At 31.2% G+C, this 24,500-nt stretch overlaps 3 protein-coding genes across 6 annotated transcripts; 2 read left to right on the top strand and 1 right to left on the bottom strand.

Annotated features, from left to right (window-relative positions):
• The first annotated feature begins 915 nt into the window (after nucleotides 1-915).
• LOC101509473 (uncharacterized) lies at nucleotides 916-3,971 on the top strand. 3 transcript variants are annotated; one of them, XR_190268.4, is made up of 6 exons: nucleotides 916-1,091; nucleotides 1,209-1,261; nucleotides 2,419-2,595; nucleotides 2,680-2,763; nucleotides 2,853-3,071; nucleotides 3,558-3,971. XR_190268.4 is itself a non-coding variant. In XM_004511928.4 (5 exons), the coding sequence occupies exons 1-5, from the start codon at nucleotides 1,035-1,037 to the stop codon at nucleotides 3,019-3,021; spliced, it is 540 nt and encodes a 179-aa protein (XP_004511985.1). In that variant the 5' UTR covers nucleotides 916-1,034; the 3' UTR covers nucleotides 3,022-3,183. The 3 variants fall into 3 exon arrangements, 1 of the variants encoding a protein (XP_004511985.1); XR_190269.4 differs by having other exon boundaries at nucleotides 3,541-3,971; XM_004511928.4 differs by lacking the exon at nucleotides 3,558-3,971 and having other exon boundaries at nucleotides 2,853-3,183.
• A 3,856-nt stretch (nucleotides 3,972-7,827) lies between these two features.
• Nucleotides 7,828-9,587, bottom strand: LOC101508824 (protein JINGUBANG). Its single transcript, XM_004511926.4, has one exon. It carries the CDS (start codon nucleotides 9,345-9,347, stop codon nucleotides 7,956-7,958), a length of 1,392 nt encoding a protein of 463 aa, XP_004511983.1. The 5' UTR covers nucleotides 9,348-9,587; the 3' UTR covers nucleotides 7,828-7,955.
• Nucleotides 9,588-18,386: 8,799 nt separating this feature from the next.
• On the top strand, nucleotides 18,387-24,483 carry LOC101508300 (extra-large guanine nucleotide-binding protein 1). Of its 2 annotated transcripts, none has more exons than XM_004511925.4 (8): nucleotides 18,387-19,804; nucleotides 19,914-20,051; nucleotides 20,571-20,675; nucleotides 20,765-20,950; nucleotides 21,938-22,115; nucleotides 22,646-22,887; nucleotides 23,014-23,177; nucleotides 23,649-24,483. In XM_004511925.4, the coding sequence occupies exons 1-8, from the start codon at nucleotides 18,611-18,613 to the stop codon at nucleotides 24,223-24,225; spliced, it is 2,784 nt and encodes a 927-aa protein (XP_004511982.1). In that variant the 5' UTR covers nucleotides 18,387-18,610; the 3' UTR covers nucleotides 24,226-24,483. The 2 variants fall into 2 exon arrangements, with proteins under 2 accessions (XP_004511982.1, XP_004511981.1); XM_004511924.4 differs by having other exon boundaries at nucleotides 23,646-24,483.
• The last annotated feature ends 17 nt before the right edge of the window (nucleotides 24,484-24,500 follow it).

The raw sequence follows: 24,500 nt of genomic DNA, 5'->3' as shown, positions 1-24,500 counted from the left end.
AAAACACAACAAAAATTATACATATGAATTTTTCTGTCCCAATCGCACTATCTGAAGCAATGAAACACACAACCTTCAATCAGTTTTAGCAAGAAAACTACCACAACTTTAGAGACCCCATAAAAAAAAAAAATAAAACAACACATATCACTTAATAACATTGATATATTATTATTGTAAAATCATATATCTATCTTTTTAGTAAGTACTTTTTATCAAACTCATATACTTTCTATCTAAAAAAAAAAGGATAAATGAATTATTTGCATGTCAGGATCGTTAACTGAACAAATTGAATTTTGTACATCCAATCGTAGTTATGTCAAAAATATATATTTTGCTACTATAATTTAGAGTTTTAAGGATAATTTGGTTTATAAAAAAAAGAAAAAAGCAAAACTATTTTTTATTCACTTGAATAAGCTCAAAATCCCAAGATTGTTTTCAGTACATTTATCCTCTCACTCTTGTACATTCTTAAAAGCCTTCTAAAATTATTTATTTTTATTGGATTTAACCTCTTTTATATTAATTAATTTAAATATAATTTATCTGGATTGATCAATTCGAACACATAAATATTATGAAATTTTTCAAATTCTTTTACACAACCGAAATAAAAAATTATTGAAAAATTATAGATTAATAATTACACCTCCAGAATTAATTTAAAAAAATCTTATACAGATCGATTAATTCAGAGATACTTAGAATCAAACGGGAAATTAAAAAAAACTTGGAGAATATTTTAAAATATAGGGGTACAAGGAGAAACTCTCTGTTTCAACTCACAATTTAAGAGCCCAAGATTGATAAAAATAAAAAATAAAAAGAGCCCGGTTTAATTCTTATTTGGGCTTTAATGCGGGTCTTCCTTCAATCAACTTTCATTGACAAAATAAAAACTCGTAGCTATGACAAAAAAAAAAAAACAAAACCCGTGCATGTTGCTTAAACCCTAGAGTTCAACGCTCTCGACTAATTCAATTTCGAAGTAGAAAGATAGAAAAAGAGAAAAACTCAAAATCGCATCGATGTCAGATAGAGAAGAGAACGATTCTGACGCCCCTGAGGAATTCACAGCTGAACAGGTCTCTATGATTTTATTTTTCTTCAATTTTTTGTTTCACTGAATCAAATCGATTTTACAACCCTTCGTTGTTTTTTGAAAATAATATGAATACTTAATGTTAGTGTGCGTTTTGTAGGGTGTAAAACTAGACGAAGAGATTCGAAAGATTCAAAGAGAAAACAAGCTCAGGTATTCATTCAATTTTGTCTGTGAAGAATACCCATGTTCACTTCTTATGAGGTTCACTTTGTTAAATTTAAATTATTGGAAGTAAAATTGGAAAAAGATAAATTTAAAGTAAACTTTTCAGTGTCTTCTGTAATGTTCTTTTTATGCAATATGAGTGACTAGGGTTGTATCAAATTTCATTAATACAAATTCCAATGTTTTTAATAGTTTTCGTCTTGCAATTCTTTATAAGTCTAAGAATCGCAGTTAAATGAGGCTTTTGTACACTCAAATGCATTGGCTCTGCGGTGCCGCCTAAATCATGTTTGTTTAGACTCTGATAGATTTATTGGATAGTATCAGGGTCGCCTGAGAATGGTGAGAATGCTAAGTAAGTAATTCACAAGCTATGTTTTGTAGAAGGGTGTGATTATGTAAGCTTCTCATTGTGCTGGTTATTAATTAATTGGCTTTATGGGGCTTTATGGTTTTGTAAGAATTTGGAAAAATGCTTTTGTAAATTTGAACAAACTGATATCTAATCAGTGGATATGTTAAAAGGGCTTTTCAGCTCAACATCATTCATGAGATGAGAGATAGTATATTCATGTTAGGAGGCGGATCCCCTATAGCAGCTACATGGTGTAGCAGTTGTTGGAGCCGTTTGATCTAGAGAGAAATTTTATCTCTCTAGATCTAATTGTTCCCACATACCACAGCTGCTGGAGTATTCCATTTATTGGTTGACCGTGTAGATTGATGTAGCTAGCATTTGGCTTTTGATCTATCGTTCTTGCATATATCAACAGTTATTTTATTCTCTCTTTATTTTGGACTCATGCAAAACAACCACATTTAGTGGCTGATTACTTTTTGAAAGTATTTTTTGTTTTCATATTCTGAAATGTATGTTCATTTTAGCTTTATGAGAGACTTTTGAAGTAAACGATTGTCACGGAATTTAATGATATTTAATGAAGATGCATTTATAAAAATAATGAAAACAGTTTTTTGACATTTTCACTTTGCCTAGAAATGTAAACAATTGTTCACTTTAAAAGTTTCTTACCTACTTATTAACAAGGAAAATTAATAAAAATTTTAGGAAATGAAAATGGGAAATGTTTTCACATAGTAAATGATCCCTTAGTGATGTCTAATATGACTTTGCGTCGCAGGGTTAAACATGAGGGTAAAGAACTGCGGAGGAAACGGGCTCAAAACATGACACGTCAACCATCCAAAGCTAGTAAAAAATCTCAAGATGTATCAATCACTGAATCTCCACAAAAACCAAACACTGCTGCGGGATTTCTTCCCGAACACATCGTCCAAATGCTTGCAGCTCGTGAAAAGTAATGAATGGCCTCTCTTTATCTCGTATCTAATTATGCATAATGGTTTAGTCAAATCTCTAAGAGGTAATAATCTGTTTGCAGAAATGTTTTACTTACTGAGTCTAATGAGGAGGAAGATGAAATAAAGCCTACCACTTCAAAGAAGAGAAAATCCAAGAAGTCAGGGTTAGAAATTTTATCCTTTCTATTTCTATAATTATGCTTTTCATGTTTCTTTTATTTTGTAGTTATGTATATTTCCTTTGTATTTCCAGTTTCGAACCTGTTATTTTGAGCGAACTAGGTCCTCCTCAATGCTTACACAGTGCCTTAGATTTCTTGAAAGAAAGGAAAATGGCAGTTCCGAGATCCTCTGCTGTATTGAAGAATTCCAACCAAGCATTGCGTCTACTTTCTAGTTCCGGGATCATACGCCAGAAATGAGGAATTTTTGTTGTGATAAATTTATAGATTTTTAAGGCCAAGAAGATGAGGTATTAATGTTGCAATATTTATTTTTAACCTGTCATCTTTGCTGCTTCGTTTGGTATACTGGACTGGTTGTAACTTTAAGATATCATCAATGTTAGTTGTAGTTATTTTGCACTTGTGTTTTTGCCACAGACATTCCTCTACTAACCCTTGATATTTTCGACAAAAATTATAGTGCAAAAGAACCCGCACTAAAACCACCACCTATTATTTGCAGCATTTCAAACCCTACTTCCTGGAAAGGGAAAAAGGAATGGAAAAAGGGGTGGTGGTGTGTTCAGTAGTAAAGAAGCTACTATAATAATATGGCTATTTTGTTTATGTTTTAGATTAAACGTGGAATGTACTCTAATCAAAAAAACAAAGCGTGGATTGTACCATAATACATACTCCATTTCAAATTAACCATTGTTTTAGAGAAGAAATATTTTTTTTATAGAAAAACTGATATTTTATTACTTGTTTTTAAAGGAAATTGTTTTTTACAGAGAAACACGTGTCAATGTTGTATTTCGCTGTGGCTTGGAGTTGTCCACTGCATCACGAGAAACAAGTGTCAATGTTGCATTTCACTCGTATCAATGTTGCATCACATCAAGGGCTGCTAGCAGTTGTTGCTGTACTTTTTGTGCACTAGACCAGTCTTCGTGCAACGTAGATGGTATAAAGATGCAATGTGATGCATGCCTTATATTCTATATTTTTTTCATCATTTGGTTTCATTTACTCTAAAGTACGCCTGGTAGGGAATAATCTACTAATTCATTTAGAAATTCTCCACTAAACATATCTCTAAAGTCTATCAGTCTTATCTTATTGTTTGATAGTAATCCTCTACGATCAGACTCATTCAGTTGTATTTTCTCAAAATCATTAAAAATTATTAAACTTGTTAGACTCTACTTATATGACAATAAAATAATCTGCACTTCAAAAATTTCCAACATCTAGCTCAAACTTATTTGAAGATCACAACTCGACAATTTTTAGTATGAATTCACATCATTCGTCGAAATTTACGTCTATGTGTATATAAGTCAATCCATATATGTATGAAGATTTCTCCCAACAAATTTGATTTGTTCATTTAATGTGTCGCGTCTTCGTCGTTCGTCGTCTCTAATAATTTGAATAGATAATAAGACAACACAACAATCAAATACAAATAAATTATTTACTATTTGAAATATTACCCGAAAATATGCTTATAGTACAAAATTTATATACTAACATATCACACTTTTTATTTATTTATTTAAGACGAACAAAATCAGAAAATGTTAAATAAATATAATATATATGAAATGTTGGATTTTTAAATAGGTAACAATATATCACATGTAATTATTTACAACTTAATGAATATTAAGATAAATTTAGACTTTTGCTGTAAGACAAAATTATAATTACAATGAAAATAAATAAAATATGTTATTGTTTTAAAATAGAAAAATATATTGTTATAGAAATATTTATTGTTTTATATTGCTCATACTGACATGTGATTATATAAATTGGCATAAAAAAATAAATGTTATTGGATGTTGTTAGTTGTTTCTCCTTCATTTTAATTCAATCAATTGGATGTTGTTAGTTGTTTCTCCTTCATTTTAATTTGATTTTGTTATGCACCTATTGAAATGGAGATAGGCTGTTTTTAATAGATAAATAATAAAATAATAATAATAATAATTAATAGATGTTTTACACATTAAAATATGTGAATTTTTAAGTATTAAGAAAAAGAAAAGAAAATAATAAAAATTATATAATGAAGACTAGTATAAAATGTGACAGTCTCAAAATAATTAATATTGTTTATGTTAATTTTATAAGCAACTCATCAAATTAATCAATATGAAATTTTGATGTAGTTAAAATTTAACTTCAAAATAATATGATAAAAAATTTATAATGATATCAAAATATCTTCAAGTAAATATGACCATTTTATTTTCTATATTCTATGTGTGTGGCGCTTGGTTTAGTAGTGTATAGAAGGTTTGTGCGGGACTAAGATTAATTGATAGAAACAATATTAAATTAAACAAAAACTTTAATATGCTTAAATATATCTGTAACGTCAATTTGTTAGTACATCATATAGCTATTAATTACTAAAGTTGCAAATAGACTAATGTATTTACATCTTGTTTTATTATATATATTATTTTCTTTTAAAAACAAACTAATATTAATAATTTAAATAAATCATTTAAACGAACACATAAAGACAAATAAAAAGAAAATTGTTGCATCACATAATTTATTTTAATATTACTAGATTATATATAAAAAAAAAATTGGGATGTTTCATATATCTATTACAATAGTGGCATATTTAATTTAATATCCAAATGGAAAAATGACATAGACATATTGGCTTGCTTAAATTTAAGGTGAAGAAAAAACATCATCTTGTTGGAGCCACTTCTGTTCTTGTGCTGAAGCTGAGCATCCTCGAAGACCTTGAAAAGCGCTTTTGATTTTGTTTAAGGACTTGCGATGGCGTATGCGTTGGAGGACTACTTCTTTGTTGAGCGTTTGATGAGATGATGATTTCACATGGAGCTCGCTTGATATGGAAAGTATTTCAGATTTCTTGTCTTCCTGATGATCAAGGCTAACGTTAACCTTCTCAGTTCCTGAATCAGCTCTGGAAATTATGAAAGCCATTTGGTTGAGCTAGAATGTTGCTAAGTGTTGAAAATAGCATTGGCCAATGGGAGTTTAAATATAACACTGAGGCTTTCTAGTTTGTTAAAAATGTGTGAGGCCAGCTGTTTTTGTTTCTTAGGTAGTGGTTTTCACTTTACAGGGTCTCTCTTATATCTTAGAGCCTGTTGTTTTTTTTTTCTCAAACAAGGGATAGGAACACTAGTAACGTGTAACGGACAAAAAGTACGTGACCTTGGTAACTACAAAAAGGACAATATGATTCATCATATTACCATTAAACCACCAAAGAGATTCAGCTAGTTGGATGTCCTATACCGTAGATATTTTGTCACTTTTGAGCCCCCAGTTAAATTAGGTACTCCCTTCAATGCTTAATATAAGATTCATCTTATGTCAAGAAAAAATAATATAAGATATATCAGGGGCCTCGGCGGTCTAGGATTCTCTCTCTCAATGAAAATTCTTTGAACTTTTTACAAGTGAAATCCAAGTTATCAAACATTAGAAAAAAAAAAAGAGAGTTAATAATATAAGGAAAATAGAATATTAAATTTAAGAGTTGAGGTTGTTGAACATGAAAAACATAGAGAAAATATATATGTTAAAAGAATGGATTCCTTAAATATTTTCTATCAACGATTTTTATATTTGTTTTTAAGTCAATTCATGCTTATGATTTTAATTCTTTAATGATTTATCATAGACATATTTAAAATATTATAAGAGTTTTTCCTGCAAAAACTCATAATTTTTTAATAAATGATGAATTGCAAGTTTTCTACATTTTATGATTTATTCTTTTAGTCTTTTTTAATGAATTTAATTATAATTTTGATCCATTTAGTATCACTAATTTATAGAATTGATTTCTTTATATTAAAAGTCGATAATTATATGTGTCTCTCATATTATTAAACTAAAAAATGACAGTTTGAATTATTAATACAATTTTATAATATAGAATAATTTAGATGAATTAATTATTTTTATGTTATTAATTAAATTAAAAAATAATAATTTATAAAGTTATAAGTAAAATTTTATAGAATTTTATTGTAATTTTATACCGATACATTATTTAAAATATTTTTTATCGTTAATTTTTAAATAAAAAATTATAATTAATGACTAAAATTATGATCAGAAAATTATTGGTTTTGACATTCTAGAGAGTACAATCGCAATTAGTTTTGACATTCTAGAGAGTACAATGGCCGGCAATTAGGTTTTTTCTTCTTATTCTCCCATTGTCCCTGTAAAATTTAAATAAATATATACAGTTCACAACAACTCATTCAATCATTCCTCCATCTGAATTGGATCATCGCACCTTTCTTTGCTGCATCATCTTTGCAAGTTAACGTTTCATCCAAATTTTAGATCTCAACACTTCATATCCACCCACGGCATAGAATATTTGGAAAGGCATTAAGTAGAGTTTCACTTTAGGCCTCAACATATTGGATGAATCATGCACTCGACACGTTGAATGAATCATTATTTCTATATATCATGCACTAGTCATGCATTAAAGATTAAATTATTTCACACTATAGTCTATTAACACATCATTTTTTGTCTATTTGTTTTTTTTATTACCCTTCATTTATATATATTTTATTGAATTTTATTTATAATGTTAATTTTAATTTAACTCGTGCGTTCAGTTTTATAACGTCTATGATATTTGAATTTAACAAATTTTCAATTTCAATATTCATGATGTGTCTTTTAAATTTTATACAGAAAAATGTGTTACAAAAATTAGTAGTTACTTAAGAGAGAGAGGGAGAGAGAAGTGTAAGGGATAATTATGATGAAAAAGAAACATTAATTAATTGAAAAAAATGTAGGTATGAGAAATCAACCCTCCCTGCACGAGCGATTGTGCATGTAATTGATGATAACCATTTGAGCTTATACAAAAATATATTGTTAACCCTCGGAACATCTCTTGTCTACCATCACAAAAAATCAACAGTAAAAACCTAGAGAAGAAAGTCGTGATCTACAACACGGTTGTAAATAAATAATGACACAAAGATAATGTTAGCAATATAAACATTAATTAATCGTCCGTGCTTGAAGACTAAATTAAATATAACCAATCTAGTACATTACATACACTTGCACATTAAACTCAACAATATGAAGTTCCAATAACAACAGAAAATATGCAACAACAACATCATAGACAAGATTTAATCCTAGAATCTTCGCGATCCCATTTTTCTTAACGAAGAAACTCTAGGTAACTCACCACTAAGACGAGGTGGTGGTGGATGATTATTATTCTGTTGTCCAGTGGGCCCACTCTCCGAAACCTTCCACACCTTAACAGACTTATCCAAACTTCCACTATACAAAATCCACCGCCGTTCATTACACATCGCATCGGGATCCTTCTCGGCGGCGAGACACTTCACCGGTCCGGTATGCCCCGACAACACAGACATACAAACATGTTCATTACTTATCGATTTTTTCCACACACAAATTGCCATGTCAGCAGAACCACTAAATAACAAACTGCCAGCTGTCGCTAAACACAAAACTGCCAATTTATGACCCCTCAAAACTCCACCGTGTTCCAAATTCGTTCCACGCACCCAATAATTAACCAACCCATCCGAAGAACCCGCGTATAAAAACGTCCCTTCCACATTTAACGCTAACGCCGTAACTGCACACTCTTGCTTCAACAAAATCTGAGAAAAAAAATGCTTAGTCCCTTTCCCTTGCATTTCACGCCGCCAAATTTTAACGGTTCCGTCAGCTGAGCCGGTAAAAACCAAACCGTCAAAACCTACTACAAGCGCATTAACGGCGTCATCATGCGCCGTTACTGATTCTAAACATTTGAAATTCGAAGCGCGCCAAACTTTAAATGTTTTATCCCAAGAAGCTGAATAAATTAACGAATGATCTTCCGTTAAACTTAGACACGAAATTGCATCGTAGTGTTTAATCCACAAAACGTTACGGTGCCGTCTAACCTCAACGTAATTACTCGGTTTCATTGAACATTTGATATAATTTCTTAACGTCGGTAACGTGGCAACGCGCTTATGGTTTTGTTCGTTTTTGCCGGAAACTTTCCAAACGCGAATTCTTCCGTCTTGATGTCCGGTGAGAATTTTTTCACCGGCGATAACAATCGCTTTTACTAAACCGCTGTTTGATTTAAACCCTGCGAATTCCTTTTGATTCTTCCAAACGCGAATGTTTTTGCTATCGGAACCAGTGTATAATAAATCCTTTGTTGCGGCGAGGGAATATATGTGACCTTCTTCACGAACTAATGAACCAACGAGAGCTTCGTCGTTGGAAGATGAATTTTCTTCGTTGACGTGTGAGGACCATGGTGATTTTGATAATGGTGAGAGAGAAGCGTCGTATGGAGAATTCTCTGCTGCCATTTGTGGATCTAAATGCGGTGCGTCGGTGGTGACGACGGGGCTGTTTTTTCTTGGATGGTTATCGGAGTTGTAACCGTCGAATTCGTCTTTTTCGTTCTTTTTTAATTTTCCGTATTTTCTTCCGCGAATGCTGCTTCCTTCGTCTAAGAATATTCGTCCATTTCTAGACGAACCTGTCATCCTTGATAATTATTTTATTTTATTTTATTTATTGTTCCTTTCTTCCTCTCATGTAAAGTAAATTAGAATGTGTTGAAGGTGGATGGAATATGAGAAGAAAGAAAAGGAAGAGAAAACGCAGAAAAGGAGTGAAAAGTTTGTTGGTTAGGGTTGTTAATTTGGTGTTGGGAATGAGAAGGTCATTAATTTGTTTCTTTTGGCATGAAATTGTTGCATGTAACTAACTGTGTGTTATGGCTAATTCTGTTGTGCCATGTCATACTGTTAGGATTAGGTGATGTGTGAATGGCTAAATTGGGCAATTGTGCGATTTTTTAGGTTGAACGAGTCAATCCAATTATTTGACCCGTCAAAATGAGTTTTGATTTGGTCAATTCACTAATATTGGTGCCTACGCAACAAAATATTTCTCCCTCCTTTGCATGCGTGATAAAGATACTCTCAATTTCCAATAAAAACAAGTTTCTTTTCCCTAATAAAAACAATATTTCTATTATTCATTTCGTCTTAAAATATATGACTCAGTTGTAAAAAAAATTTGTTTAGAAATAATTAATCTTTTTAATTTTTAATAATGTTTTTAAATTGTATTATTAAATTATTATCTAACAAAGATAATTTATTAAAATTAGTATTTACTCTCTAATTTATTTATATATTTTTTAATATATATAAAATGATCAACATCTTAATTATTTTAAGACAAAGAAAATTTAGAATATATATATATATATATCACCACTTTTAAATGGAGTGAGTGTTAATAGTAACATTTCATTTCTTAAAAAATAAAGAGTGTATCTTTATTTCCTTTAGTAAGAAGGGGTACTTAATTTTATTTATTTTATTAAATAGGAGTACTTAAATTTTTATTCTATAATTTTTATAATTAATTAATGATTTTTGTATACAGATTATAAAATAATTTTATTGAAGTTCCGAGATAAATTTTTTATTTGATACTTTAAAATGTATCCTTAGAGCATAGATTTTGTACGATTATATCATAATATCCTTAACTTTATGATTCCTTATTTTATAATGCCTTCCTTTTCAATGCAAATAGCATAAATAGTTGGTCAAAACACAAATGTCAATTAAATCTTGTGTAAATATTTTTGAAACAAAAATAAAACGCTAAAATAATAAAAGATTGGAATGGATGGAGTAACACCTTTAACGTATTTATTCATCTTTTAGAATCTCTTCGGTAAAATAAGATAATAATTTTTAGTTGGTAGTTGTTAAATTAATTTAGTAATTGATAAAAGTAGTAGTTCAATTAATTTAAAAGTGATAATTATTTTTTATTAATTTAAAATTTATCAATCTACAACAAGCAGAATAGAACCAGAACCATAACTGAACAAAATTAGAACAAGCAGAACCAGAACAAGAACTCTAAACTGAACTAGAACAAGAACCAGAACTCTAAACAAGCAGAACCAGAACAAGAACTCTAAACTGAACTAGAACAAGCAGAACCAGAACATCAATAATGCAGAACCAGAACATCAATAATGCAGAACCAGAAAATCAATAATGCAAAATACCAAGCACAACTAGAATAATTTAAACTATAACCAGAATTGAACTAGCAGAATAAAACCAGAACAAGCACAAGAATAAAACCAGAACCAGAACAAAATTGAACAGAACTAGAACTGAACATCAATAATGCAGAATACCAATAATACAGTTAAAATCAAGTTTTATACCTATAATAAGGTGAAAAGTACGATTCTGGATCAGCTTTGTTATGCCATATGCAAACAAGAGCATGGCAACACGGAATACCGGTCAAATCCCACTTACGACAAACACAAGTTTTTGTGTGTAGATTTACCGTATAAGTATCTACACCATTTGTGACACTAAACAAGTTAAAATCATCATCTCCATGCCAAGTTGGGAACCAACCCCCAACTGCTCTTTTTGCCTTTTCCAATATTTGTTGAATCCTAGGACATATATTGCCTCTATATCGTAGCATGAGTTCTTTTTGTTTCACAATCCTTACTGTAATGTAATGTTTCAAACCTTCAAGTAATGTTATGATAGGCTTATCTCTATACTCCAATACAGCCATGTTGAAAGCCTCACACATGTTGTTTACTTGAAGGTCACATTGTGTATTAGTGCGAAATGCTGACCTAGTCCACATAGATGGTGGAAGTTGCATCATGTCTTTCCATGCATCTTCATTAATTGCCTTAATTTTTTGCATTGCTTTCTCCCAATCTTGGACCACAATAGCTCTTGCTGCCAACCAAAGAAGCTCTTTCATATGTCCTCCAGGATACTTTTTTTTCCAATTCCCATACAAGTGTTTAACACATAATCGGTGTTCCACATGGGCCTCAATGTTGCCAATGGCTGGTACCAATTCCTGAAACAGAATATTTACAAACAAATTGCTTAAAAACAGATTGCTTAAAAACATATTATTCATCATAGACTTCAGCACGCATATCTTTTGTTGATCTGAAATGAATGCATATTGCTTTTGCTGAACATTGTTGAGGTCCTCCAGTAAAAGATCCAGAAACCATTGCCATGAGTCTTTTGTTTCTGCTTCAACAACTGCATATGCAATGGGAATCATTTGATTATTCCCATCTTTACCTACTGCGGCTATTAATTGACCGCCATATTCTCCCTTCAAGAAACAAGCATCCAACCTAATTAAAGGCCTGCATGTATTAGCAAATGCAGCCTTACAAGCCTCCAACACATACATATATTCTCTCAAATACTGGTCCAATGTCAGACATACCACACTTAATAATAACCGTAGAGTTTGGATTTGATCTCCTAAGTTCATCAGCGTATTCTCTCAAATGTGCATATTGCTTCCTTTGAGCACCTTGAATCATTTCTATGGCTCTTACTTTTGCTCTATATGGTTGGTATTTAGACAACTTCACACCCCATTTATCAAGCGCCTCAACAATCAATCCATTGGGTTTCATTTCAGGTGTATGTCTCAACATATGAACGAATTTCTTGGCAAGCCATTCAGTCTTAGCTTGTTTATTTTTTGCCATCCTATGACATGTATGATCCTCTGTGAAACTCACTAATTGCCAATATTCATTTGAAGTCCTCTTACTGATCCTCATGTAAAATGGACATTCTGGCTCACACCTAACAATAATTCTCTTTCCATCATTCTTTTTGAAATACAAGTTTTTCTTAGTCTCCATTGCAAAATCTTTAACAGCATTCTTAACCTGCTCTTTTGTATTGAACTTTAGGCCCAACTCAAACCTTACTTCATCACCATTTTCAGGTTGGTTAAATTTAGGAAATTTCCTAACATTTTCTTCATCAACTTCACTTCCTGGTGGAGTATCCAAATCATCACAATTCACATCATTTTCTTCAAAATCAGTTGCAAAACTAGGCCCTGGGTTTCCTCTTGGGTTTTCATGTCTTTTAAATGAATTTTCATCACCAACATTAACAAAGATCTCAGTTGTTATTTCAGAAATCCAGTCCCAATCCTCATCGTCATATAACTCACCCATATCATCGTCGTCATCATTTGAGTTAGCAACATAATCTTCATATTCTTCACTCAGATAATCTTCACCATGGACTGCTTCAGATTCAGGTTTAACAGGTTCAGATTGTGGTTGATCTGGTTCAGTTTGAACTGGTTCAGATTCTGATTTATCTTCTTCAGTTTGAACTGCTTCAGATTCAAGTTGAACAACTTCAGATTCAGGTTGATCTAGTTGAAGTGGTTCAGAATCTGATTGATCTGGTTCAGTTTCAGGATTATCTATACAGTGTTCCACAAAGACGTCAATTACGTTGAACCCTTTGATATCTTCAGCAAACTTTAATACATCCTCGTCATTGTTGAGAGGTCTAAGTCCACGTGTAAATGAGTACTTCGGATGCTGGTACCACAAACGTTTAAAACTCATATATCCTAAACTTTTGACCATTTTAGTAATTTGCATGTGAGACATTAGGTCTACATCTCAAGACCAATTCATCTCATCCACTTGGGCACAAACGTACATCTTCACTGGGTGGTTTACAAAACTACCCCCATGGTTAATTCTTAACCTAACTCTGTGGACTGAAGTTGGCCTACACAAAACAAACCATTGAATAAATCAGTCATAAAGGCATCGACCACATTATTAAAAACGCATAAAGGCATTGAGTTCTGTTAACAATGTAGAGAAAAACTTTTGGCCATAAAATCAAAGTTCAAATACAGAGTTTAATAATGTTAATAATAAAACAAGCGAAAACCCTAAAACAACATACCTAGCACAAAACTTTGTATCTTCTTTCCTATCTGAAGATGGAGAGAACTCGAAATGACCTCCACTCGCCATTTTATCACTGATGAAAACGACAGATGAACAAACGATCCAGAAAGCGAGTCAGTGATGAAAACGAGTCAGTGGTTTTAACGAGTCAGTGATGAAAACGATCCAGAAAACGAACGCGAACGATCCAACACACACGAATGCGAACACAACGATTGAAAACGCACACGAACGCCAACGATCTAGCGCACACAAACGAATCAGTGATGAAAACGAATCAGTGATGAAAACGATTGAACAAAGGATTCATGATTTTAGGGTTCAGAATGATTTTAGGGCTCATGAGCGAATCCTTTTGATTTTGATTTGTTTAGGATTTTTGATTTTAGGTGTTTTTTCTTTTAATTTAATTTTAACAAATAAATTTTATTTGTAATAATGATTTTTAACAATTATAATAATGATTTTTAAAAATATAAATTATATTTTTTAATCAGAAATAATATAATAATAAGTTTATTCCACGTATGTGTCTGCCACGTCAGCTTTTTATTGACACGTCATTAAAAAAATGACAACTCATCATGATTTGGACTCAAATTCTGTTTGGAGGACTAAAACTGGGGAGAAACAAAATGGGGGGACTACTTTCAATTTTCACCTATAATAGGGGGACCAAAAGTGCAATTAAGCCTTTTTTTTTACTTATTTATGTATTAATGTATTTTAAATTAAAATAAGTAATTGAATTATTTACTTTAAAATATTAATTATTTTAAATTTATAAAATAATTTAAAATTATAATAAATAAATAATTTATTATTCAAAATTTTTTTGTTTATTTAACTAGTTTATTTATTTTAAATTATAATAAATAAATTGTTTTAAATTATTTACTTTAAGTTATTATTAAAATTATTTTAAATTATATGATTGTTTATAAATAAAATGTTTTTTTTAATTGTTTACAAAAATTTAAATTATTTATTTTAAATTATTAGAGATAAAAAAGAATTTTAGTTACAATATTAAAGAGAAAGTTAAAAGAAATTAAAATGATACATTATTAAATTTATGAACTATTTGAATTAGTTTATAAAAGACGTTAGAACTTAAGAATTATAAACTAAGCTAAATATAAACTCGATTTTTTATTTTACCAAATGGAGCTTTAATATTTACTCATCATTTAAAATTCAAGGAAGTAACCTTAATCCTTATTCATTACTCTTATAATTTATTTATTTATATTGTGCTTCAATTACCTTTTCACTGACTATTTATCAATTAGGATATTTTAGTTAATTAAACTCATTAAACTCGATAGTTCACAAGGGTCGTAAATTCATATTCCTATTGTAAATTCAAATTCCTTTACTTCAAACCAATAATTCTTCTTTTATCGCATGTCCATTCCTTTCGTTGGAGCTTTGAAATCAAAACAATAAATTTTTATCTATAAAGTTATTTTGTAGTACTGTGCTTGAATTATTCAAGTATGGTGAGATGAACTTTCTTTGCATTTAGTATTTGTAGATTTGTGTGTGATGATTAGGAGATTGTTATTCCCTTGATGTGATAAAACCTATGATCGTGTGCTAGTCGATAAGTTGATTTTTTTTGGTGTTAATTAGTGAATGTTAAATGTGATATGACATGATGATGTATATACTGATTTAATTCTCATGTATTCAATTTAATTGATAGTGCTGATTTTCTATTATTATTCAATTAATTAGTAGTTTAGACTAATCGGTTTAGATGATCCTAAAATGAATGAGCTAATGGATTAGGGATGAAATTAAAGAACTAGTTAATTAGAATAATCAATTATAATGTTAAAAACACTACAAATAGTCTAAGTGTTAACTTATGAATAATTAATAAGAACTAATAAAGGTTGACTAATTAATACATTAGATTGACTAGCTAGTAACTGATTGGGAGACCTAGCTAATCAATTAGGAGAAGATCAATGTTTAATAAGCAATACAAAGTTGGTTATAATAATAATTAGGAATAGTAACTAATTGATCAGGTGATAATAAGAAACTTATAATGATGAATAGATAGATTATAAGTAATAGTGGATCACGACTGATAAGAAGTTAATTGATATAATTAAGGATAGTTAATTAATTAATTATAGATAACAAATTAATGGATACTATAATTACTATAATTATTAATAGATGATAGGTATGACATTATTTTGTTTGAGATGATGATTATTGAAAGATGGTGCGTATGATGTTTGTGTTTAAAACGAAGATGATGATGATGAATACACAGATAGTATAACTAGTCGCAAATATAAATTAAGTTATATTAAATAGTAATTTTGACATCGATGAATGAATTGTCATACGTCTATTTGTTGATCGTAAGACATGTCGGGTGGTTGTGCTATGATAGAATTAAAATGACGGTGAAGAAATTAACTTTGGACTCTATTCAATATGAAATTTTATGTAAAAGTGTATAAAATTTTATGAAATTTTATTGAAATATTTTATAAAGTTAAATATATTTTTAATATATATAGTAAAATGAACTAGACTTCCACGACGTGGTTTTGAATTTTAATTGTACCTTGAATAAGATTAACTCCAATAAAAGAAACTTATATGAAACAAAAAAACAAAAAACAAAATCAATTTCTATAAAATACATTAAGCTTTCAATTTAAGTCTATATATGTAAAATAAAAATGCAATTTTTAGCTTTACTAAGTTATCATTCATTCATTTGTAGTCCACGTATATTTTTGAATGAATTTTTGTATAAATATTTACCATATATCAAAAAGTTAATCCGTAAAAAATGAGTTCTACATTCGATTTATAAGTTAATATTTTTATTACTTTTATCTTGAGTTTTTTACATTTAAAAAATTTATATTTAAATACTTATAAATATATTTATAATACTATAAAAATTCATATTTAGTATATATATATTTGCAGAAAATCATTCAAAAAATTTAAAATTGAAGAACAATTATAAATGTAATTTCAATTGAGACTAAAACTATTTGTTGTATAATTTTATAAGAAATAAAAATTATATTTTTACTTTACAAGACTAAAATTAAAATATTAAAAATTTATAGAGACTAAAAATATATTTAACTTTAATTTATAAATGTGATTACGGTTATTATAGTTTTTTATTTATTTAAATATTTTCCCTTTTACCCTCTTATTTTCTTTTATGCAGTGAGAGCAAAAATATTATTTTAACTCTTTCATACAAAAAATTACATAAGAGAAAAATAAAGAACAAAAAAATATTATATTAATCTCACTTTTTTAGAAGATTAGAGTTATAATTATCTAAATTAATCTATGAAATAATCAATCAATATTGTCATGCTCTAATAGGAAAAATAGTCTTGTTCAAGTCCAGAATGACAAATAGAATACTCCAATGCAGAAAAGAATCACACGCAAGACAATGGTGAAAACTCATGTCTAGACCGAGGTGGTCGAATCAGAATCCCATAACGTGCTACTATTGCTCGTAACACAGCAAATTGGAAAGGGAAAGCGTAGAAAACAAAAAACAAACAAAGAGATAAAAAGTAGAAAAATTTGATAACTAATTTAATATATAAAGAAAAAAAAAAGTACTCATATACTAATAATAATAACGAGAGAATAAAAATTCTAACACATCCTCCACCATTGAACATGTGACATTAATACAATCCTTTTTGTTCGAAGGTGAAATATGTACATATAGCAACCCATCCTTAAAAAGGAAACTAGACGAAAGAGAATTTCTAAGTCCCACATTATTAAATAAAATATAAGAGACGTATAGAAAAAGGAAGAAAACCAAAAGGTAAGATAAATAATGTAAGAAAAGATCTAATTAAAATATTGAAGTAAGTAAAATTAGTAGTAAATAGATAGAAAAACAAAATTGGATAGGATAGGATGCCAACTTCACCTATGCAAAAGGACAAAGTGGTCGCAAGCTTGGGCCCCACATTTGCAAAAAGCAAGTAGAAAGATTCCACAATTCCTCCCTCTGTTTCACTTTCCTTTTCCTTTTCCTTCACCTATTCTCCTTTCTTTTTCATTTCCTCTTCTTACTTCCCTTTCCCCCACTATACTCTACCCTATTCCTCCACCTCACATCATTATTATGATAATATTATTTTTGTTATTATTATATTAAGTAAATAGTCATTTATATATAAAAAAGTGGGATTACTATAGTCTTCAACTGTATAGAAATTATAAATATATTTGAGAATGTAGATTTTGTTAGTAGTTATATTAATAACAGAAAACATATTCAACAATTAAACTAATTAATAAAAAATAATTGATTAAAAACTAACTAGTAAAAAAATATCTAAAATAACAAAAATAATATTAATCAATTTTTTTTAAAATATTTTATAATTTTGACACACTTAAAACTAGATTTATATGTCTAACATATTTAAGAATCTCAAGAGAAAATATACATATAAAAGTTATAATTGTTCTTTCAAATTTTATTATTTTCTCTCTTAAATGTCATTTATTTTGTTTTATATGTACTGAAAGATAGTTATAAATAAATGAAAAAACAATTAAATAAAAATACATTTGAGACAATTTTGTTTCTTGCTTCAACACAATTTTTTATTTAATAAAATAAAATTAATTTTGAAACATAGAAAGGTATAATTACTATTATTAATTATTAATCCCTCACCTTAAAATTACCTTTTTCCTATTCCTTTCCTTCACACTCACACACATTTCATTTTCCTAATCTACACACTGCACACTGAACCTATTATTCTTTTCACCAAATCCTTCTCGCAAATTGCAATAATCTTTCACACTCACAAAAAAAAAAATAAAAAAAAAATCCTTTTCATGTTTTCTTAGATGTTGTTTCATTACATTCCCCATCATAGCTTCGAATTAGGGATACACCGTCACACACTGTTTCTCTTTTAAACAACCATGTCGCCGGCGCCGGAATATTCCTTCGCCGTCGAATACGACGGACCTCCGATTTCTTACGATCTTCCCCGAGCACTCCCCATAACTGTCGACAACATTCCGGTGGCTTCAGTTGTTTCTCAGGTTCCTCTCTCCGACACGCTCTCTTTACCAGTTGTTCAGCCTCTCTTACCACCGCACCACCACACCGTAAAAGAGCTGAAAACACTAAGCTCCGAATCTAGGGTTTCCAAAGAACTCGAATTAGCTTCTGAAAGAACAGTTTCTCCCACTTCCGTTATTGCCTTCGATCACCGAGCTTCGCAGATTAACGTATGTGAGCTCTCCGGCGAATTAAGCAGTTCCGGACCGTTTGATTTATCGAACGGCAATGACGGTTCCGGCGAGTGCGAGTTTTCCGATGTTTGTGATTCTTCGAGGTTGCTTGAAGAATCAAGCTCTAGTGAGTTACGAGGTGGAGTTTGTAGAAGCACTAGAAGCTTTAACACTATGGAGTTTAATGCTTTGGGTGTTTCAAATGATGATGAAAAAGAAAGTTTTGATTTTAACGAGTTAAATTTAAACCAACAAGATTGGTGTTCAACTGAGTCAGTGTTGAGTTTAGAGTATCCATCAACTCGTGTTTCTTCATTGAAAGCTGAGGATTGTGATGGTAGAAGGGTTCCTGCTGTTTCTTTTAACGTGGACTATGATGATGATGATGATGGTGATTTGAATGAGGAGTTTGATGTTGAGGAAACTGTGACTAGACCTGTTAGAAGGGAGCCTCTAACAAAGGGAAAGAAAGGATCTTGTTATAGATGTTTTAAGGGGAATAGGTTCACTGATAAGGAGGTTTGTTTGGTTTGTGATGCAAAGTATTGTAGTAATTGTGTGCTTAGAGCAATGGGGTCTATGCCCGAAGGTCGAAAATGTGTTACTTGTATTGGATTTCCTATTGAAGAGTCAAAAAGAGGGAATTTAGGGAAATGCTCTCGGATGCTTAAGCGATTGCTTAATCAGTTGGAGGTTAGACAGATAATGAAAGCTGAGAGATTTTGTGAAGCAAATCAGCTTCCACCTGATTACATTTCTGTGAATGGGAAGCCACTTTCTTATGAGGAATTGATTACCTTGCAGAACTGTACAAACCCTCCAAAGAAGCTTAAGCCAGGAAACTATTGGTATGATAAAGTATCCGGATTTTGGGGGAAGGTATTTATTTATTTCTATTTATGTTTTTTTCACCATGCATTTGTGATTTGTGTGCTGCTTTATTTTTATGTTTAATTATGGATTCTGGTTTTGGTATGTGATTTCACAGGAAGGACAGAAGCCTTCCAGTATTATAAGTCCCCATCTAAATGTTGGAGGTCCCATCCAGCCAGATGCTAGCAATGGAAACACACAGGTTTTCGTTAATGGTCGGGAAATAACAAAAGTAGAGCTTCGGATGTTGCAGGTTGAAAATTTAATTTGTGCACAATTAATTTTGGAAGGCTTTATTATCTTAATAACTATATATATATATATATAGCGGGGATCCGTTGACTCTAGGAGTAACTCTGTGATGAGTTACTCCGCTTAATAACTCAATATAAACGATTAATTTCACTAATCCAACCGTTGATTATTGACATAATATATTAATGATAAGTACACAAAATTTTATATAAATCCAAAATATGTAGCCACGAAATCTCGCCATGGATATGTACTTATATTTTTTAAAAGCTTATTAGACGTTTATTTGAAATTATTCAATGAAATATCAAATAACTTTAAAATTTTATTAAAATTTGTGGAGTTGATCTACATTTTTTATTTGACGGTTGGATTAGTGAAATTCATCGTTTATATTGAGTTATTAAGCGAAGTATCTCATCAGAGAGTTACTCATGCAGTCAATATATATATATATATATATATCTTGTTTACTGTAAAACAAAATTGTTGAAGGAATCATGTTTTGTTTGAGCAGTTGGCTGGAGTTCAGTGTGCCGGTAACCCACATTTTTGGGTCAATGAGGATGGTTCCTATCAAGAAGAGGGACAGAAGAACACACGAGGATATATATGGGGAAAGGTAACTTTTTTTAATTTGGAGTGTATTTGCCTCTTATTTTCTTCTAGCCCAATGTTATTTGCTTCATACTATTTTATTTCACTTGCTAGGCTGGAACCAAGCTTGTATGTGCATTCCTGTCCCTGCCAGTTCCTTCCAAATCTTCCAATTCTATTGGAGAACAACACTCCAATATGGCTAGCAGATCAATTCCTGATTACCTCGAGCACGGAATAGTTCAAAAGCTTCTCTTGGTTGGTTGCAGTGGATCTGGAACGAGCACTATTTTTAAGCAGGTGATTTTCCGTTTGAGTAATTGAGTCTGTGAATCAAGTCATGCGTCATACTTTCTTTTGGTTATTTTACTAGAAATGGTCTGTAGCATGGGTTCCCAAATATGTTCTTAATTTAGAAAACTTTAATAAGAGAAACCTCTGGGAGTTTTCTAAACTCGAAGAGTATCAACCTAGTTAGTCATAATTTATAGCAGACACACCAACAGTGTCTATCTTGCAAAAGTTGCTATATATGTTAATTAATAATACTCCCTCTAGTCCTTTATATATAACAAACAAATTATCAAAACACACAGATCAAGGAACCACTTTCACGGTAGTCAATGCTACTTTTATGTTGTCAATAACGATGCATTGCAGTGCAATTTTGGTGTGATGGCGTGAAACAGTGGCTAGCTACCCCCACAAGTGACAATGCAGAGAGAATGGAGTTGCGGCCACACTTGCGTTTTGCAGTGGTGGCACTGCTACAAGAGTGCGATACTGTTAGGCGTTTGAAAACTCAAACACCCTTAAAATTGAATCAGTAAAAAACCTTATTATCCCTATTCCCTTCAGTGTGAATCAGAAACGTACTTTCCTTCTGCTTTCTCTTTCACTTCCCCCTCTGCCTTTGCCAGTCTCCACCTTTGCCATCCACCATCGCCCCAAAATAATCAAATAAAGGCCATCCTGCACCTCAATGAAGCAGGGGTATAAAAGGAAATTCAATAATTTGTAATAGTATTACACTTCAAAATAGTTCCCTGTTTCTTATATTGAGGACAAAAACCCCTAATTGTGTTTTATAATAGGTATCAGAGGGAGTATGATATTATTTCCTCATTTAGAAAGGCCAATTTGTTGTTAAAGGAAACTAGTTATGGGTTCTCGATGAATGTTGAAATGATATTTTTACAGCCCCCCTTCTCGAATCAAAAACAAAATCACTGATATTTGCGAGGAATAATTAACATATTCGTAGTATTACAAATATTTTTATGGCAGGCCAAGATTCTTTACAAAAGCATCCCCTTCTCAGAAGATGAACATGAAAATATAATATTGACCATTCAGAGCAATGTTTATACCTACCTTGGCATACTCCTTGAGGGCCGCGAGCGTTTTGAGGATGAAATATTGGCAGATTTAAAGAAAAGTCAATCTTGCGTGCTTGATACAACAGGCAAGTGTGTGTTGTCTCCCTCCCTTACACTTCTCTCCAGGGAAATTTCGCTTAATAAAAAGGACATTACCAATATGTATTGATATGGAATACTAGACTGGTATAGTATGTTTATTATTTTGGACATCATGATTCATATTTCATTGTATATTAGTTTCTTATGAAAAGTGTCGTCTGTTGAAAATGAGATGATTTTTATTTCATTTTCTTGGTCTTTTTATTAACTTGGATTGCATAATCTGTGATGTTTAAAGTTTGTTTTGTAATTGGTTATCTTTATTTTCATTTGAACTTGAAATGTTATAAATACTGTACTTCAAATTCGTGCTCAACCAGTAAAAAGCGTTAACTTTATTTTTCCAAACACTTGAGTTGATATGTCATATGCTACTACATGATAGTCAGTAAAATAGTAGGATCTCCCCAATGTTTGATTCGAAAATGGATAGAAATTTCTCTTTAGGAGGCAAGTAGGATACAAATTTAGTGTCCATTTAGTCTAAAAGATTGGTGGTTATGATTTATTACAGGAACCAGTCCAAAACCTGATGATAAAACAATATATTCCATTGGCCCTAGGCTGAAAGCATTCTCTGATTGGTTGCTGAAAACTATGGCATCGGGCAAACTGGACGCTATCTTTCCTGCAGCTACTCGTGAATATGCACCATTGATTGAGGAATTGTGGAATGATGCTGCCATTAAGGCCACATACGAAAGAAGAAGTGAATTGGAAATGCTGCCTAGTGTTGCCAGTTATTTCTTAGAACGGGTAAGACAATTCTTTTCTTTTTACTAATTTGTACTGTTGCAGATTAATTGTATTTGTTGGGTTAGTACCTGTGACAATCTTGTGCTGTTAGGGGACAATGTATCTTACGTGACAAATTTTGTTTAGGCTGTCAAAATACTAAGGACAGATTATGAACCCTCGGATTTAGATATCCTCTATGCTGAAGGAGTTACTTCATCAAATGGGTTGGCTTGTGTGGAGTTTTCATTTCCCCAAGCAGCTTCCGAGGAAACTATGGACACTACTGATCAACATGATTCTTTGGCTAGGTAGGTGAAAATTTTGCTTGGTTCCACAACAAATTTATTTATGTGTTAATGTTATATCTCAGGAATGGGTTTGGTCATGATTAACCCAATTACTGTTATAATTGTTTTTCCTCTTGGAAAGACCGGTAAAACTGCTAGAGGCTGGAGCTATAAATGCAAGCCAGGATTAAGGTAGAACTGTAATAGGGAGTTTATGGAGTGTGTTTGGTTCTATGATGACAAAAAATTATTGAGTGGATTGATTTTGAAAATTAATTTTAGTTAAAAGTGAGTTGAAAGTAAAGTGATTTATGTTTGATACATTCACGTAAAAGTGAATTAAATAATAAATTTTAGGCACTTTGGTGTCAAAAGTTACAAATCCTCGCTTCAAGTTCAAATCAATTTTAGAGGCAAAATCAATTCTATTTGAACACATTCAATTGCTATTGAATCATTTTGATGATTTATACTTTTTTGGTTGGTTAGTAGGTATCAACTAATTAGAGTGCATGCAAGGGGGCTAGGAGAAAATTGCAAGTGGCTAGAGATGTTTGAGGATGTTGAAATGGTCATCTTCTGTGTTTCCTTGAGTGACTATGATCAGTTTTCTGTGGATGGAAACAAGATGATATTGAGCATGAAGTTTTTTGAAACAATTGTCACTCATCCAACTTTTGAGCACATGGAATTCCTGTTGATATTGAACAAATTTGATCTATTTGAGGAGAAAATTGAACAAGTTCCTTTGACCAAATGTGATTGGTTCTCTGATTTTCATCCAATAACTAGTCGCAATCGCACCAACAGCAATAGCAACAGCATTAATAATAATCCCTCCCTTGGTCACCTGGCTTCCCATTACATAGCAGTTAAGTTTAAAAGACTTTATTCATCTCTTACAGGACGAAAGTTGTATGTTTCTGTGGTGAAAGGGTTGGAACCAGGTAGTGTTGATGCATCGCTTAAATATGCCAAGGAAATTTTGAAGTGGAATGAAGAGAAACCAAATTTTAACTCAAGTGAGTACTCAATGTATAGCACTGAGGCGAGTTCATTCTCTCATTGATTACTAGTTCAGGCATGAGTTGCAAGTCATACTTGTGTATGACTTGAATTATGCCTTGTACATATATTGCTAACTAGGAGTAACAGGGAATGTACCTTCCACTAGCTATCAACTTGTAAGATGCACTAGACACGTGTAGGTAAGATTTCATGTGGTTAGGGAATGCTGGTGAGTCAGTCAGCACATGCCCCACAGATCATGGTGTAATGTTCAAATTCATATTTTTTTACATGGTAAAGTTATATCTTGGTGCTTGAATTTGTATATATCATTAT

Source organism: Cicer arietinum, chromosome 8 (genome assembly GCF_000331145.2).
Source record: "Cicer arietinum cultivar CDC Frontier isolate Library 1 chromosome 8, Cicar.CDCFrontier_v2.0, whole genome shotgun sequence".
NCBI classification, from domain to species: Eukaryota; Viridiplantae; Streptophyta; class Magnoliopsida; order Fabales; family Fabaceae; genus Cicer; species Cicer arietinum.
Note: the sequence above shows the minus strand (reverse complement) of the source record. Positions and strands in the feature narration are given on the sequence as shown.